This window comes from Podarcis erhardii (genome assembly GCF_964252035.2).
Source record: "Podarcis erhardii genome assembly, chromosome: 14".
Classification (NCBI taxonomy): domain Eukaryota; kingdom Metazoa; phylum Chordata; class Lepidosauria; order Squamata; family Lacertidae; genus Podarcis; species Podarcis erhardii.
The window spans coordinates 42,419,616-42,438,813 of record NC_138503.1 but is presented as its reverse complement, the minus strand read 5'-3'; the positions used below and the strand labels follow the sequence as shown (position 1 = coordinate 42,438,813).

Here is a 19,198-nt window from a genome sequence, read left to right as displayed (position 1 = left end):
TCCTTGCATTGCCCATCAAACCAGCCTCTTTGATTTCTCTGTGTGCTGTTTGTAGCATTGGGCTTGGCTAAATAAGGTCTGGAGAGCGTGCTGATTTGTAGGAAATCCGAAACTGGGTTTGCTGAGATGTTTATGAGGCGATATGTAGGTGTATATATAAGTCAGATATATAAGCTAGGTGGCCAAATGGCTCCTTCAACTGGCGTTACAGTCACCAAAACAAAACACCCAGTAGCCATATGGGGGCCAAGCAGCTTGAAAGTTGTGTTTTTCAATATGACTTTTTGGTTCCTGAAATTCATTCTGGTCGCGGAGATAAAAAAAATCATGGATACATTTCTACAGGGTTCGTTGCTAATGTATAAAAACAGTCAAGATCTACGGATCCCCAGGCACACGCCTCCAGATGGTGGAGACATCAGACGCCATCCTGGCACCTGGGCATATTCCTTTGGTCACAAGCGACCAATAAAAGGTAAAGGGACCCCTGACCATTAGGTCCAGTCGTGACCACCTCTGGGGTTGCGGAGCTCATCTCGCTTTACTGGCTGAGGGAGCCGGCGTACAGCTTCTGGGTCATGTGGCCAGCATGACTAAGCCGCTTCTGGCGAACCAGAGCAGCACACGGAAACGCCATTTACCTTCCCGCCGGAGCGGTACCTATTTATCTACTTGCACTTTGACGTGCTTTTGAACTACTAGGTTGGCAGGAGCAGGGACCGAGCAATGGGAGCTCACCCCGTTGTGGGGATTCGAACCGCCAACCTTCTGATCAGCAAGCCCTAGGCTCTGTGGTTTAACCCACAGCGCCACCCGCGACCAATAGCCAGGTTCAAAATGCACCTGGCAAATTTCAAATGCTGCTGTTCCCCTATTATTATTTTCTGCACAAAAACTTTTCTCTTTATCTCCAGATAGATTTTTAAAAATATTTCAAATCCGTCAAAAAGAATCCATGTTATATATTGGCAGATCTTGTTTAATAATGTAAAAATTAATTGCGGGGAGAACTTTCTGCATAAACTTTTCACTAGTCATTAAAAAGAAAAAAGAAAAAAATTCTTGAAGAGCTCCCACATGATGGAATGCCTTTTGGAACGGGAGTCACGTTTCTCAAAGGACATTTATTTGCCGCAGCTCTCAAGTGGATTAGCAACAGTGCGATGGAATGACGGCCGATGGAAGTGGTCCATATCCCCAAAGGGCCGCAAGGGTCAGGCTAGAGCGCTGGGATACAGGTCTGGCATTCTGTTGGGGTTTAAATAGACAACACAAAAGCCAGCAGGACAGAAAAGTGACAGCTGAGAGACCAAGAATGTTTGCACAAAGTGGCTCAAGAAGCGATAGCTGGATTATGCTTCAGGGGGAAAGGAATTAATGGATGGGGCTTTTTGGAAGGCAAAGTGGATTTACAACATTCATCCATCCTACTGGAAACGCCGAACAGAAGACAGCATCTTCTTAACTACATGACAAGGGAGAAAGGCAGTCCAGGTGGACAGAGAAGATATGTGGAGATCAAATTACAAAAGGGCAATTTGGTAAATGGAAGGCATTCATTTGTTTAGTCACCAGCAGCCTAATGCCAAGATGGGTTCAATACTACTGCACTTGACACAAGGCACAGCAACGGCTACACCATGCACTTAATTCAGTAGAAGTTAACATTTAAAGGCTACTGGACTCCGTACGAATACGGGAGGGAAGGGGAAGTTTGCCGGAATGTATGAGTAAAGGTGCAGATTGATAGTACATGATTTAGATGTTTCAGTTTGGCGATTCTTTGGTGTGGCAGAAGTCCAGGAAGCAAACTGAATGTTGCTGGTGTGTAACCAAATCTCTTTTTTTGTTCAGAGATATGCTCAAACTTACTTATCGTAAGTTTAAGTTAAGTCTGCTGCAACTGGATTTCTTATGGACAGTGCCAATCCTGACTGTATGGGATTTGTGACCATTTGCCTTCAGTAGCAGTAAGGCTCTGCTGGATGAAACACAATTGCCTCTGGTCCATTTTGGGGGAATCCTGCAACGTGTTTAAGTTTTCATTCTGCTAACTATACACTGGAGTTCTCCTCTGGATCAATGTTGAGTAGAATTCCATGACATTGGAATTATTCTGAAATATGGGAAGTCAAGGTGGGAATCAACATGACTGACTTTTTAGGATTAGGCTAAAATCCTTTTTAAAAAATGCAACAGCATGAAACCAGATTAATACTCCAGAAAAGGTAACACCCCAGAACAGGCAGTCAACCAGGCAGACTATATAAGGAACCAGGAAATCAAGATACAATTTGGCTAAAGCTAATTGCGCTTCCTGATGTGGTGTGATGAACCTTAAGAATAGTTGATTAAAAAAGAAATGTTTAATTATTACCACTCACTCTATCGGCTGTGCTGTGAGAGCATCAGACTGCCTCAGTGGGAGAGACAGGGAGCATGGCTCATTTTACCAGCTTTGCTGGGTGCCCAGCTCCATCAGGCCCCATCTGCCCCTGAATGTGTGCCAGCTGGTCTTTATAGAAGCAACTGTTTAGAAAGCAGCGCCTGAGCTTGATTTTCATCTTCCTCTTCCCTCCCTGTCCCTCTTCCCTTGCGTGCCATGCTTTCCTTTTTCTTCTTCTGAAGACTGTAAGCCTGTAGGCAGCGGGTGTCTTGCGAAAAGCAGGGTACAGTTGCTCTTAAAAAAATAATTTTGTTGGATGCTAACATTGGGAAAGGACTGGAACAGAGCAAGGTATGGAATGGACAGCTGCGATTTTGACTGCTACACAGAAAAGGCCAATCAGAACATCACCACCAGCGGAACGGCGTGACATCAACATGGAGCCACCATGACAGCAATAATAATAATAATAATAATAATAATAATAATAATAATAATAATAATAATAATAATTTTAAAGCATTCACAAATGGGGCATTAAATAAGGAATGCAAGGAACTATTCTTCCCCCTCCACTAGTTCCAGCTGCATGTCCTGGCCCATTCACCATGCATGTACCATCTGAGACGAATATGATGATACTGGAGCAATACAATCCAGCTTTCTAGGGCAGTTGATCCTGCTCATTTGGCAGCATTCTCCAGCAACCAGCCTAGGGAGGAGAGGCTAGCACCATGGCACCATGTCCCTGGCTCAAGACAAGCAGTGCATTTGACTTCCCGATGCTCTCGTCAGTCTCTTGGCCTCTGCTGTCCTTGCATCCTACACAGTGACCTCTCCACTAACTGGATAAACTTGCAGTCAGAGGGGGCTTATTAGGGAAGGCGCGATGATCTCAACATCTTGTCAATAAAGCACGGGTGAGAAATGGAGGTCTTTTTCAGTGTCAACCCCAAAAGGGGGCCTTTTCCATAAGCTTGACATCATGGAAGCAGAACAAGGGAGCCTCTCAACTCTGTTCTGGGAATAAGCAAAACAGATCCCATCCTCCAGCCCTCGCCACCTTCCGTGTGACCCCCAAAGAGGATCTTCTGGATTATGATACACTCAAGCCATTCATCTCCGCAACATGGGAATTCCCAAGAGCTTGAGAAGCAATTAATTATATCAAAGAGAGAAAGAGAGTACATCTGACGCAGGAGGAAATAAATATGGATTTTCTTGTTTGGAGACTACTGGTGTGGTGTGGTGGGGGTCAGGCAGCCCTCCTCTACAAAGAACACACTGCTCCAAAGTGACTCCTCGTTTTTAATTAACGTTTTGAAGGGGGAGGATTTTCTCAAGACCTCTGGAGCACAACATTTAAAAAACAGTGGGCATGGGTCACAACGTGATGTCACTTGTTAATCTAAGCGGCTAACACCAGCAGATAAGAATTATCCAGTTTCTCAAGAACAGCGATGATTCAAATCCAAAGAACTGTACAAACAAAAGGGGGCTTTAAAAGATTTTACAGGCAACTCCCCGTGCGGTGTGTTCGAGTCATGGGCGACCATGCACATGCGCACTGCCACAAAATAAATCAAACCGCAAAGTGGCCCTCAAACAGTGTGAAAACAGCTTCAAGCAATCCCATGAGCCTTTTCCATTGCAATCCCACGAGCCTTTGCACCAATCTTTGAGGTCTGTGGAGGGTTGGAGTTTGGAGGAAGTCTAGTAAGTGCTGATGGTTTTTGAAAGGGTTTTACCAAGGTGTGTTTCCAGAGCTGGACATCAGTGTCCGGACTGAATGATGTGGGTTCCAGACACTCCTTCAGGTACAAAGGGCTGAAGCCATTTAGGGTTTTAAAGGACAGCACCAGCACTTTGAATTGTGCTCGGAAACACACAAAGAGCCAATGGCTATAGCACTCAAGTGATATGGTTCTAAATGCCTGCGTTTCCGTTCTCAAGCCCAGGGGTCACCAACCTTTTTGGCCCAATGGGCACATTTCAGTTTTTGAGAGTGTGCTGCGGGTGCCAGTCAAAAATTAGCTGCAAAATAATTGATGGGTGTGGCAGAACACAAACCTTACCATGGGAAGTGAGCTTTGCCCTGCTGGTCCTGATCGTGGAGACCACACACACACACCAGGGCCGGATTTAGGTTTGATGAGGCCCTAAGCTACTGAAGGTAATGGGGCCCTTTATATGTCCAGCTGTCCTTTGTCAACAACAAATTGTCACTGAATATATGCTATATGGTAATTTATGGATCTAATTACATTATAGGAGCCAACACAACACAAAAGACTGTTGCTGTATGTAGGTTTTATCTTATATTTTGGAAATGCACATCCAGGTTTTTTTCTTTAAATGTTTTTGCAGCCCCCAAGAGAGTGGGGCCCTAAGCTACAGCTTGTTTAGCTTACACACACACACACACACACACACACACACAGAGAGAGAGAGAGAGAGAGAGAGAGAGAGAGAGAGATGGATGCTGTCTAATAGCAACAGGGAGCATTCCTCAGTACCTGAAAAAATATACAAGGTGCCTGCAATACACTCTCCTTTCACAGAAGTTGCTTTGAAGGCACCGGCACAATTCACCCCATAACTTTCTTTCTAGGACAGCTAGAGACTTACTTTTTAAGAAAAGAAAGAAACTTTCCCAAGCATCATGGCACCCGCTGACTCCTAGCTGGCACCCCCTGCTCTAAACATTTTCATGGCACACTGCAACTTCAGCAAGAACCTCCGGCCTCCCCCACCCCGAGCAACTGCCCCCAAATGCCTCAAGGAGGCCCAAGTTAAATGATGCTCAGAGCTAACCAGTCAACTCTGGCAAGTCAAAACCGCTTCCAGGCTTATCTGCAGTGCAGAGTTACCTTTGAGGACCCCAATCATCTCTCCGCATCAGAAGGAGCAACGCAATCTCCATCCACCATAAATACTGCAGCAGCAGGCAGCTCATGTTTGCTAAACAGCTGTGTTTGTTCTTGAGGCTGCAGGTTAATTAGATTTGTCTCTGATCCTCCTTTGCTTTTAAAATTAATGTTTGCCAAGCGTATTGAGGAGCTATATATATGTATTTAAGGACTCACTTGAAAATAGAATTGGTTCCGGGAAGCCTGATGAAGGTTGCATGCAGCAACAACATCTGAATATCAAGACTGCACTGCGCCCTTTCCCAAAGTGGTTTGTTTTCAATTTAAGATTAACACAAGTGGGTGAGAGAGAATCGCAGAATTGCTGAGTTGGAAGATGCATTTGGATCGATGTGGTGCTGTGCTACCTTAGTTGCAAAGTAGCGTTGCTTTCTCCCAGACACACCTGCCCAGGTATTTCGAATCTTCTCCAGAAGGCCTTCTATAGGTTCTTCCATTTATTTAACTGCCAATGCTACGTATCAACACAAGTTATAGGACAGGACAGGATAGGGTATCCTGAGTACAACCCCACACCCCACCCCAGCCTATGGAATTTTGTCCTGCAGAAGATGCATATGGCCTCTTCAGCAAAGGTGAGTAAATACATATCTTTTCACCTAGACTTTCAGAAAGAAATGAAGATTTAGGACAGGGTTACTAAGATGACCACTGAAGTATTTATATGACGAATGAACAACAACAAATTTGGATTGTTACTTTTTAATGTTTAACTGATTGCTTGCTTCATCTGGAATTTTAATAATAATAATAATAATAATAATAATAATAATAATAATGTTTTATTTATATCCCGCCCTCCCCAGCCGGGCTCAGAGCGGCTAACAACAGTAAAAGTAACACAGTTTACATATAATCACAATCAATTAATTAAAATACATATTAATTTGAATGTTATGGTTTTACTAGATTGATTTGCTTTGTTTTGGTGGTTTTATCACAAATTGTTTTTGGGTGGGGGGTTTCTTTTAATGGAAATTGCCCAAAGAACTTATACAAATGTAATAAAGCAAGTAGAAGATAAAAGAAAGTAATCAGATGATAGCAATCTCCAGGCTATTAGGAAAGGAAACCCAAGTATGTGTGGGCAGGTGAGATAGCTATATTTTAGGGGCTATTAACCAGGGAAGTTCAATTACAGATGTCTCCAGCTAAAAAAAAAATGATCTTGGGGAGCAAGTGCCCAGGACCATGGACAGCTGCTGCTGTTGCTGCTAGCCAGAGGTCTAGATGCTCCTGTAGATGGGCCAGTGGTGACTCCGTATAAGGCAGTCCACACTTCTAATGAGAAAACACAGCAACCTGGTCTCCTTCTTGACATAATGGTTTTCTATGTACAGGGAACATTATTGTGCAAAGGTGAATTCTATCATATTGAAATCTTGGCACCAATTTTAAATAAAGGAGTTATCAGCACCAGCTGAAAAGCCTACCTATTTGCACAGCAAAAAAGGGAAACAAACCAGGCAGGCAATATCTTATCAATTACTACAATAACATTTGCTCCAACGAAATTTTATCTTGATATTTTTACTGGAGCTTTTCGTGTTAAAAAACTTCCTTCCCCACTGATAAAGCTCTTTCACAGGAACTTACTATTGTACGAAATTTGCTTCTCTGTTATATAATACAGATTACCGGTACTTATCTATTTCGCATTATTCACTTCTTCAGCTATATGTCTGCACAAAACATATACATAATAGCTCCCATCAATGACCAGTTTTCCTCATTCATAAACCCAAAGACCTGCTGACCCGATGAGGAGCACTAAGTATACATGTGCTGACACTTAAAATGTGCAGATTAAATTAATAAAGTTGATACAAACCTCTTCCTATTCTCTTTCATACAAAACAAGACCGGTATTCAAAATATATTTGAATGAATACTTTCTTTTCAAAGCTTTTATCTATCAGGTCTTGGGAGGAGTTTCCTGAATTTGTTGTTTATGTGTTTTACTTTTCATGGAATCATAAAATTGTGAAGATGGAAGGGATATGTGTGTGTGTGTGTGTGTGTGTGTGTGTGTGTGTGTGTGTCGCAGATGCATTGGCAAATGGGTGCTGCTGATTTGAACCAGCATAGAGTTAACAGGGGGACCAAGCCCAACCTAACAAACAAATACCACTCATTTCCCAAAATGTCTGTTTGATAGATTGTGGCAAGCAGAAAAAATGGATTTCGCCTAATGAGTAAATGTGGAATCAAGCCATAAGGAATCTCAAATCCCAGGAGATGAGAATATATGAAACACATTTCCCTCCCACCAGCAGATCAAAAGCACTGTATTTCCACAAATAAAAGCCCAATTTAGCCTACATAATATTTAATTAAGGAAACATGACTGTACAAGGATTTTTACATTCAAAATGTCCCCTGAGTCATTTTATCATTTAAAATCAAGAACAAGGCTGTGGGAGTTTGTGGGAAAGGCATAATCAGGCCTGTTTGCTTGTTAATGCTATTTAGCATTCCTACACATTTGGGGTCATAACTGACCCCAGAGGGGGATAAAACAAAACAAAAAAAAATTATTTTTTAAACAAAACACCACCCCTAATCTGTGCCACTTCATTCTTTACATACTTCCCTGCAAAAAGGCGAAGGATTATTTAGTGTGTTCCAGGCCACACTTGCAGTGTGAGCATGGATGTTTTAATTTTCAGGGTTTCTCTAAAAGGTAGTAACTTCGGGTAGAACACAATTGTTTGAATGCAAAATGTCTTCAGGAAGAGCTGAGAGAGCCTTGTCTGAAAACCTGGAGAACCACTAAGCCAGAAAGACAAATGGCCTGATGACTAAGGGCTTGTTTACACTGACACTTGTCCTGTGTCTAGAAAACTGGGTCCAAAAGGTTTTTTTGTTTCTCCCACTGCTTTCTCTAGGAAAACCCGCTGTTGGCCACTGAATTGGAACCAATGTCCATCAGACAGAAAAACCAATTGATGTTTGCTCCGATTCAGTGGTAAGCAGTGTATTTTCCTGGGGGGAAATGGCAGGACAAACCGAACCACAGAATTGTTGGAAGGGACCACAAGGGCCATCCAGATTAAGATTCTGATGCTCTACTGACTGAGCTATCCCAACTCAAATGTGGATGAGCCCTCAGCATAAAGCAGCATCCTAGGTTGTAAACAGCTAAATGGGCCAGTTTGCTCTTGCTTATAATGGGAGAGAAACAAAAGCACTGCACACCGAAAGTCACTACACTCAGAGTTCATCCACACTTTGTTTGGAAGCATGGGTTTGAGTGGTTTTCTGCTCGTTCCGTAATTTCTAGGCATGTTTCTAAGTGGTTTTCCATTTGCTCCACCACTTTACCCTGGAAATCCCACTCTTTTAACACTGAATCGGAGCAAATCTCTAGTGGAAGTGTGCAAGAGCCCTCATTTATCACCACAACAGCTAACTTGCTTAGCTATTCTTTAAAGTGTTTACCATCAGCACTGCTTGCAGCGCACTTCCAGGAAAAAAAGTTTAACTAAAAGGCAGCTTTCCCCAATTTAGGTGTCATCCAGTCATTTAGTACCACTACTGACCATACCAACAAAGGGTGATGAGACTTGCAGTATGAAATCAGCTGCAAATAAATAAATAAATAAATAAATAAATAAATAAATAAATAAATCAGCTGAAATCAGCTCAAACGCCTTGGTACTCAAACGTCTTGGCTCCCGAACACCACAAATCCGGAAGTGAGTGTTTCAGTTTGCAAATGTTTTTGGGAAGCTGAATGTCCAACGTGGCTTCCGATTGGGTGCAGAAAGCTCCTGCAGCCAATCGGAAGCCACACCTTGGTTTTCCAACGTTTTCTTCCGGAACAGATTACATTCAAGAACCAAGGTATGACTATACCCAGGATAAAAAAGGCTGAGCAAAGTTGTAACCAAATGAGAACCAGTAGGAATTCACACTGAGGGATGATGATGATGATTTTTAAAAAAATATTATTCAATTTGTATACTGCCCTATACAGGCAGATCTCGGGGGGGGGGGGCAGGTTCACGGGATAAAATCACAGAATACGTAACCAAAATCAAAACAGAAACAACCGAATAACCTCCCATGGCTGCCAAGGCGAGAAAAATGAAAACGACAGGATCCGACCAAAATGCTGAACCACCTCTTCCCTCAAAACACCCCCCCCCCGCCCGCCCCGCTGCACCTGAGTTCCATTTCTCCTCACCTTGACGCTTCTGTGGTGTATCCGTGACGGCTGGCATTTCACACTGCTGGTGTTGCAACAGCCTGTGCAACGCTTCACCTCCACGCACGGCGGCCATATCAGAAAGTTAGCAGACGTCGGGTCGATCTGACTCCGAGGTATCTCATATATAACGGTTCGCGTTTTGCAGACGGCAGGAATGGCTTCCTCTGCAGAGGGGGAAATGGTGTACCCAGATAAGCGACGGCCTCTGCTTTGAAACAAGCCTGCCAGCTGTGTACCGGATCCCTGGTCTGCGTGTGGCAATGCTAGGGGGAACCCCTCTCCCTGCTCTTGCAATATATAATAAACAAGAATCGTTACAAGCATAATGGGATGTCCTTGCATTCTTCACCCATAAGGGCATTCAGGACATGATGAACAAAAGGCTATATTGGCACACTGTACAGATAGCATGCAAGAATATCCTCTAACCAAGGAGATCTCTCCAAAGTCCACCGTGGGACTGTAGGGGAGTCTATTCTTCCTGTCCTGTGTGAGGTATAAATGATTGTCACCGTATTTGTGCCTTCTGATCACACCTGAAATAACATACCAGCCTAGCTGTGATGAAGCTCTGCGTTTTGGCTTAAAGGGGGGGGGGGGTAATTTCAAATAAATAAATAAATAAATAAATAAATAAATAAATGCAAGCAGCACACAGTCCACAATGACTCAGGAACAATAAATGCAAAAATAAAGAGCAAAAGCAGTGCAGCTTTCAGTGGGCAGTCCTGGGTAGCAATCTAGGTCTATGTGATAGCAAAACAGGCTCCAGACGATAGCAATTCTGCTCTGTTTTAAAAGCAGCCTTCTGTTCTGATAGTTCAGATATTATATTTGATCTGGCAGAGGGTATCTTCAGAGCAAGCAGGTTGCTGAATCAGTTGTAAAAATGCACGCTCATAAAACACCGCTGTTTAAGGTCAATTAGTACCCATTTAATTCTAACACCCTTGCTTCTGCCAGAACATTACTATTAACAGCACTGTTTATTAGGGTGAAGATTGATGTAATATTTTAAAATAAATTGCAGCGACGTCCTCCCAGCTCCGCAGTTTGTATGATACATTTTGTTAAGTTAAAGGCTGTGTATGATACATTCTGTTAAGTTGAAGGCTGCGTTGGGCATCAGCTTAGCCCTTAGGCTTTCCATTATTTAATTAACTCTTCCCAACGTGATCTCAGGGTTGCACCAGTCTGTGGCCGGCGCCTAATCTGAAAACGACTGAAAGGCACAGACACTGCACTGCATTTCCTAACTCACATTTCCACATGAGCATCCTGCAGCAAAAGAAATAATTTTCTGGATGAGCTACCCCACTAGAAGTTGACTGACTTGTGCAAAAGAGCAGAAAATAAGAATAAAAAAGTGTATGGGGGGTGTCCTCCTTGGGTTTATAACAGGCATAGGCAAACTTGGCCCTCCAGATGTTTTGGGACTACAACTCCCATCATCCCTAGCTAACAGGACAAGTGGTCAGGGATGATGGGAATTGTAGTCTCAAAACATCTGGAGGGATGAGTTTGCCTATGCCTGGTTTATAAGGTCATTTTTCTTTCTGCCCTTAAAAAAAGACTCGTTTTTCAGGACCAGTCCTTCTATCCCAACCTCGTGGCATTTTTTTTTTTTTTTTTAATATATGTTTGGTTTTCCCATTCCTTACCAACACTTCTTTTCCTGCGAATAGGTCTGGGACGATTTTCTTGCCCGTGTTTGACAGAGTGAATGCTATGCGGTATCAAGTTTGTCTCTGACGGATCATCATATCCTAAAAACGAGACAACAAAACAGTCAGCCCTGTTTGTTATTATTTATTTGCTTATTATTTATTTATTTAAAAGAACCTACTTCATTTGAATATACATTTTTCCAATTACAAAGGAGCAATACATTAACCAACATTAGATTAAGCCTTCATTAAGTCTTTTACACACATGCACTTTAAAAGAGTCATTCTATGCCAGAAACAAAAACCACTTTCCTAGGAAATCATCCTTGAAATTATTTGTTTTATATATATCGTTTATACCTCTCCCTTCCAGCTCTACCATTTGGGAAGTGGCTTAGCAGCAATAAACTCCATTACATTTTTTTTAAAAAAATCTAACACATACCTTTCCAAGAAATATCAGGAAACCTATTTTATGTCTACAGGCAAGAAACAGATTATTTGCCAAGTACTTGGGAGTCAAATTCCAAACTAAGGGAAGCAAAATTAACTGCTCTAACCACAAAACTTCAGGATGCAATTCAGGCCTGGAGGCCAGAGATTATTTCCATAATGAATAAACTCTCAAGCTCCAATCAGAATAATCTTTTTTTTCTTTCTAGAATGGTTGAATATTGGGCAGTGTATCTGTTTTGCTACGAGAAGGATTCATACTCACCTGTAGTATGCCAAGTTTCATTAAAAACAATAAACATTAAAACATAAAAGTCAAAAATGACAACATGAAAACATAAACAAGACCACAGGGCAAGCAATTTTGTGCGCGCTCAAGTACCCTCTGAAACAGTCATATCTTAACCGGCTAGCTGGGATGCTACCACTGAAAAGGTGCTACAATGGAAAGAAGCACTTATTATTAATAATAATCATTTTTACTATTATTTATTAAATTTGCATACCATCCTTCACCCACAGATCTCAGGGAGGTACACGGCATAAAAACACAATATAAAAACACAAAATGCAGAATAAAAACAAAACAATAACCCTCTTTCTCACAACCACATTTTGAATAAAATAGGATATTAATCAGCCAAAGGCCTGGTTGAAGAGGAACCTTTTCACCTGCCATCTAAAGGTTTATTTAAAAAAAAATAAACAAAAATAAAGGTTTATAAGGAAGGCACCAGGCAGGCCTCCCTGGGGCAAGCATTCCACTAGCAATGGAAGAAAAGGCCTGGGCCATATGTCACACTAAGACAAGCCTTGGCTTAGCGCAAATGCGCCCGCTCCCAGAAATGTGCTTGCAGCTGCTTTGATCCTCCCCAGGTCTTTCGTGCCTATCTATTTCCTGTTTTTCAGCTTGCGGTTAGTCTGGAGAGACCTGAACCACAAGCATGGATTCCTAAAGCATGCAATGCCAAACCTTAGTCCTAGCAGACCAGCGAGCAGCAAAGCATTTGCAAAGGGCTCTCCAGGAACCTACGCACTGGCTCACTGTAGCAGAGCATCACTCCTTTGCTTTCCTTGTCCCATGAGACTAGGGCCCTTCAGGATTTAACCTCCTTCCGTCGGGCCTGTAAGACAGAGCTATTCCGCCTGGCCTTTCATTTGAATTCAGCCTGATCTTTTATTTCCCTTCTCTTCCTTTCCCCCTCCCCTTTTATGAAGATCACCCGCTCTGAGACCCCACAGCTAATTCTCCCCTGGCCTCCTCGCTGGCCCAAGTAGGAGCAATTCAGCCAGCTAGCCCTGGGGATTATCTAATTGATTTTTGAATTTTATTGTTATTCATGTTTTTATACTGTATTTTATGCTGCTTTTATAATTAAATGTTATAAGTGTTTTAAATTTGTTGTTAGCCACCCTGAGTCCGGTTTTTGAACTGGGAAGGGCGGGGTATAAATAAAAAATTGTTGTTGTTGCTGTTGTTGTTGTTGTTGTTGTCAATTACCCCAGCAGCTTTGCAATCATGGGACAAAGCACTGGAAGGTGGGAATAGGTTTGCTTCTTCCTAATGGCTAATTGTGAAGAAGATACTCTAAACCAGGGGTCGGCAAACTTTTCCGCCAGCAGGCCGGATCACCTGCGCGTGTGAGCATGCACACGCCCCCCAATCTTTCCTCGCTGGCTTTCGGAGCCATGGTGGGGGAGGAGGTGGTGTCTGTGGCTTCCTATTGGCTGCAGGAGCTTCCTGCAGCCAATAGGAAGCTGTGGCTGCATCCCGGAAGTCAGTCCCTGCGCAGAGCTAAACCAGTGCGCCACACTGGTTTAGCTCCACACGGGGACTGACTGAGTGGACGCCAAGGGACGGTTTAACGACCCCCTCAGGCCGTATCCGGCTCGCAGACCGCAGTTTGCCGACCCCTGCTCTAAACATTTTCCTTTCATCTTGTGGGATGTAACATCACAGAAAGCAGTCAAAAAGTGGACACACAGGGAGATGTTACTCCAGCCAGGTGGACTTCCTGTGACACTGGTCTGGTCCTCCCCCGTGTGACCAGGCAGATAAGTGTGACCCTGTGAGACCCCATAAAAGGGCTGGTCACACAGCCATCTTCCTCTCCTGATACTTTTGCTGTCTGCTGGCTCTCAGCCAGCAGCACATAGGCTCAATCCCCACGTGGGATTAACCCACACTTTCTTCTGTAGCTACAAGCTAAAGCCTGCCTTCAGAGAACCTACTGTGAACTGAATGTAAGTAAACTTCTCGTTACTTTCAAGAGAAGACTGTTGTGTCTTTATTCTTTTTAAGAGGGAATTAAAGGGGAATTGACCAGGAACAAATCCAATCTGGACAAGCTAGACTGGATGAGAGATTCAAATTAATCTACCAACTAGCTTCCTGCAATATACAGGAGAATGTACTCTGCTACAAGCTCACTAGGCGTGAGTGAGGAAGAATAATATTTAATCAATATATCCTCTCCTGGTATCCACAACATTCCAATTTATTTCATTATTTAAAAGGCCCAAAGACTTTCTTTTTCACCCTGCAGCTATTGTCCAGTAACCCTGACTCCTCCACCCCATTAAAAAGATGTCATCACAGAGAAATACACAACAGAGAGAACATTCTATCCCCTGCCCATGTTTTTGCATGGAGGTTGGGAACGGGATATGAGATTGTAGCTGTTTGGGGATATTCTGTGCACCGCTATGCAACTGCATAGTGGATAGGGTGCATCTAAACCTTCTGGCTCTGTCAGTGCTCTCATGTGCTCTCACAGCCACCACCCCACCCCCGGGGGAAAAAGAGAAAATAATGGAGTGAGCCTATGAACATGCAACACTTCCCCGAATATACGGACAAAGAAGGTGAGGCCAGGAAGCACAACTTCTTCTCCCTCTCCACACAGTCATAATCATACGAATAAGAATAATTTATTATTTAGACCCCACCCATCTGGCTGGGTTTCCCCAGCCATGCTGGGCGGTTCCCAACAAAATATTAAAAACACAGTCAAACATCAAACATTAAAAACTTCCCTAAACAGGGTTGCCTTCAGATGTCTTCTAAAAGTCAGATAGTTGTTTATTTCCTTGACATCTGATGGGAGGCCATTCTACAGGGTGGGCGCCACTACCGAAAAAGCCCTCTGAACGGAAATGTGTGAAAAAGCTTGGCTGTTATTGTATGGCCTTTTGCCTGCACAATTTACTCTCCCACCCATACACACACTCGTGATCATTGATACTAGTCAACTGATCAGAATACTTTACACTCCTGAGAATACCCCATTTATTTATGTCAAAATAAATTTAGGTTTAAGGCAACAACTAATGCCCTGCAATTCAGGAATCCCAGCTAAAGCATCAGCTAAAGTAACAGATGACCATTCAACCTCTGCTTAAAAACCTATGAAGGAAATGTTTTGGACTACTAAGTCACTGATGTGCCACAGATATGCTAAGACAGGCTGGCTAGTAAACATTTCTATGGGCAACTAACTTTTGCAGGCTTCTTTGCAAGGCTCTTATGCAACCTGTCCATAATGTAGGAAATGCCAGCTTCCATATGAAAGCACACAGAGACCATGAAAACCTACGGATTAGGCCTTGTTCCTGCTTCCATCAGCAGCTTAAGGTAAACTTCACAGAAGAACAGGGTGTTCGTGGCAATCCCTCCCAAGAGATGCCAACCTGCAAATTTACTTGTTTAAAAATGTACTTGTTTAGACAGGTATTTGCATACAACTCTCCATAAAAGCTGGGTTTTATAGAACTTAGTGGCACGATTACAGCATGTTACGCTGTTTTACATGAGATTCATATTTTTTATTGTTCTGAGAGTGGCACAAACCACTCTGGTCTTCCTTTTGGAAGTGCAAGTCAGAAATACTGCTTTAAACACAAGAGTGTGCATCTTTTTCTTGTCTCTTTAATGTAGATTAGATGAGTAAGACTGTATTTCTTATAGGGAAGGCTCATCTACATCTAGCCTGACATTCTGTTCTCACAGAGGCTAACCAGATGCCCGTGAGAAGCCCATAAAGTGAACATGACTGCAGCAGCACTCTTCTACTGTTGCCCCCCAGGGACTGATACCCTGGGGAAATAATACACAAGCCATCGTGTTTAGTAACCATAATATCTAATGGCCTTGGGTAAAGGTAAAAAAGGTAAAGGACCCCTGGATGGTTAAGTCCAGTCAAAGGCGACTATGGGGTTGCAGCGCTCATCTTGCTTTCAGGCCGAGGGAGCCGGCGTTTGTCCACAGACAGCTTTCCGGGTCATGTGGCCAGCAGGACTAAACTGCTTCCAGCACAACAGAGCACCATGATGGAAACCAGAGCACAAGGAAATGCTGTTTAACTTCCTGCTGCAGAGGTACCTATTTATCTACTTTCACTGGCGTGCTTTCATGACTTACCCACTTTTAAAGTCATCCAAGGCAGTGACTGGCGGGAGCAAATTCCATAGTTTAACTATGTGTTCCGCAAAGAAATGCTTCCTTTCATCTGCCCTACATCTGTCCCCAAGGCCGTTTTTAAGTACTGAGGGTTTCCTCTCATCCAAAAGACAACTTAAACCCACAATGCTACTCCTGGAACTGAGGAAGTGCATAAATATATGAAGATGGGACACTATACCTTTAAAGCACCCCCCCCCCCAATAATTCTGGGCAATGTAGTTTGTTACGGATATGGTGTGTATGCATTTGAAAGTTCCTGCTTTTCCAGCCAATGAGATTTTAAACTATAGCCCTTCTACATGCACAGCATGTGGTTCTACCTCTGAGTTATGGGCCCTCTCCAAAACAAACAGTTAATAGCAGTGCGGAAGTGTACATTTATCCAATGTACAGTTATCAAGGAGAGTGCTGAACAAACAAGCTCTTATCAACACACATCCGGGGTCACTTGAGGCAGATTTCAGAGGCAGCAACACCCTTTTAGGAATGAGTGGGGCCGCCCTTCTTGTTTCAGGAGCTTCAATATTTGTGGCCAACTCACTCTCTCTACACATCCAGGACTTTTTATATACAATTAAATGGGCTCTGAGGTTTGAAACCTAACAACATTTTTATGATGCATGAAACACAATCACCAAAATCCACTGGTGTGTTTCCTTGCAATATAGCCTTGAAAGTGGGCTATATATTTGATCCTCACAAGATGATTACTTTCTCCACTCCCATGAATGAGATCGCACCCACATTTGTCCTACCACCCTCATGAATGGTCTTCATTAGTTCCAAGATGCACAGAAGTATATTCAGCAATCATAGAGGGCAATTTGGATCCCAGCCAAAGCTTATCGAACCCAGTTCAAACAGATAAAATTCTCAGTAGCCATGCATTTTTCCACTGGTCCATATCACTCAACTGAAATCCAGGCACGCCTCAGTGTTTGATACTGCAATGCTGGTCTTTGACAGGCTGTGCTTAATAAAATTGGTTCTGTATAACCATCCAGGTTGTTCCACATTTCAGCCTCCAATATTGAGCAAATTGTTAAGCCTTCTAGGCTCAGAAGAATACAATGAAGGACTGGAGGACAGCAGATACTTTTAGCACAATTCAGTTAAGCACAGAAGAGGATATCTGCAATCAATTTGGAATCAACACTGGCTGCCTCTTAGCCATCAATCCCAGTTTTAAGATTCTGCTACTTGCATACAAAGCCTTAAGTAACTCTGGAGTAGGATACCTGAAAAACAGTCTTCCTCTATTCCAGGGGTCAGCAACCTTTCTCCAGCCGTGGGACGGTCCACCGTCCCTCAGACCGTGTGGTGGGCCGGACTATATGCCCCACAATTCCTATGCCCCACAAATAACCCAGAGATGCAATTTAAATAAAAGCACACATTCTACTCATGTAAAAACACCAGACAGGCCCCACAAATTACCCAGAGATGCATTTTAAATAAAAGGACACATTCTACTCATGTAAAAACACATTGATTCCTGGACTGTCCGCGGGCCAGACTGAGAAGGCAATTGGGCTGCATCCGGCCCCCGGGCCTTAGGTTGCCTACCCCTGCTCTACACTGCCTGCTAAGGGCAATATGGCTGGCTAATGCAACCCAGGTCGTTTTGCCACAGCCTTATTATTATCTGCTTGTGGTTAACACAGAAGCAGGGCTTTCTCACCAGTGGCCCCAGTGTTGTGTAATGCCCTCTCTGCTGAAACAACAGCATCTCTATCAGCGTTGGCATTCCACCAGCTGCTGAAGAAAACTCCTGCTTACGCAACCATCCTATGCCTTCGAACACCCTGAAGCCCAAATCCGGGGCTCCATCTTCCCATTTTTCATATCACAAGAGCACAGCGGCCATTTTGGTTGCTGTGATCTCGCACTGCAGTTCCCCCCACAAGTACTTTTTCAGGCAGAGCGCCCAAAAATACGCATTTTGGGGCACTGTGCAAGATCACAGCCCTGAAAAGCACTTTTTTGGAGGGGGGGCGAAATTGTGTACGATCGTGGGTGGAGTGGAGAAGACAGGACCTCAGTTGTCAAACAGGAAGTGGGTACCCACTAGAAAGCAAGTATGGTATAACAGTTACAGCATGAACAGGTGAGACCCAGTTTCAAATCCTCATAAAGCTCATTGGAGTACCACAGTCCCACTATGATCTCTCAGCCTAATCCACCTCAGAGAATTCTTGGGAGGATGAAGAACTATTTACATGGCCTTCAGATCCTTGGAAGAAGAAAAAATAGGATATAAATGTGAGAAATATATAAAAAGGTGGACTTTAATTCTGGCAGATTTTCAGAATGAAAGCCTGGAAGGCAGTGCCTTGGGATGTTTAATTATCATTGCACAGCACCTAGCATAAATTTGATGATTGCAGCTCCCCCTCTGCGTAGTAACAATGCTGCCTCTATAAACTATAAACTCTTCTGACTATTTTTAATAATAAAATAACTCAAATAATTTGAGAACAAGAAGCAACTCGTTGGGTTTTCCTTTTCAGCCTCTCTGTTGCAGAACCAATCTTTTACAGAGGAGCCTTAACCTTTCAGAGTGGCATCTGAAACAACTGCAGACTCTGGGACTGTATCCAAACATGTCCTGTTCCTTAAATAATCCAACCACATGGTTCAAGGGCCATGAGAAAAAGCAAAGATAGAAAACTTGGCATTTTGCTTATCGGAAGACAATGAAGCAGTTGGGGAGAATGGCCAGGCAACCGAAAGCTAGAATGCGGGGAAAGAGATGGGAGTGAAATTAGCAAGATGCCAGCACATTAAGAGCTCTTATTATCAATGTTGTGGTTTGCAAAAATGCCATTTGCAGCAAAATGGGGAATTTCAACATGACGATGCTTAGGGAATGCAACTGGCGGAGACTGGCTGTGGGCTCAAATCCGATTATCTTGATGCACAGAAGTTTCATAGGGAAAGTTGGAACAACTTGGTAGCAGTTTATAAGTAAAACGAGAAACTAACAAGAAGCCTGAATGTACGTATCTTGTGGGGGAAACCAAACCCTTGTGATTTCTCAAACGTATCTTGTGATTTTGGGGAGTTGATTCATCATGTTGAACATTT

The 19,198-nt window shown here is 43.1% G+C and overlaps 1 protein-coding gene across 2 annotated transcripts in view; it reads right to left on the bottom strand.

The window, feature by feature from the left end:
• Positions 1-19,198, bottom strand: part of PDGFA (platelet derived growth factor subunit A) — a 61,155-nt gene that overhangs the window by 12,062 nt on the left and 29,895 nt on the right. For both annotated transcript variants that reach the window (XM_081840106.1, XM_081840107.1), the window contains exons 3-4: positions 11,191-11,295; positions 9,506-9,693 (exon numbers count right to left, since the gene is read on the bottom strand). In XM_081840106.1, the coding sequence (XP_081696232.1) occupies positions 9,506-9,693; positions 11,191-11,295 (293 nt within the window). The remainder of the gene's footprint in view (positions 1-9,505; positions 9,694-11,190; positions 11,296-19,198) is intronic.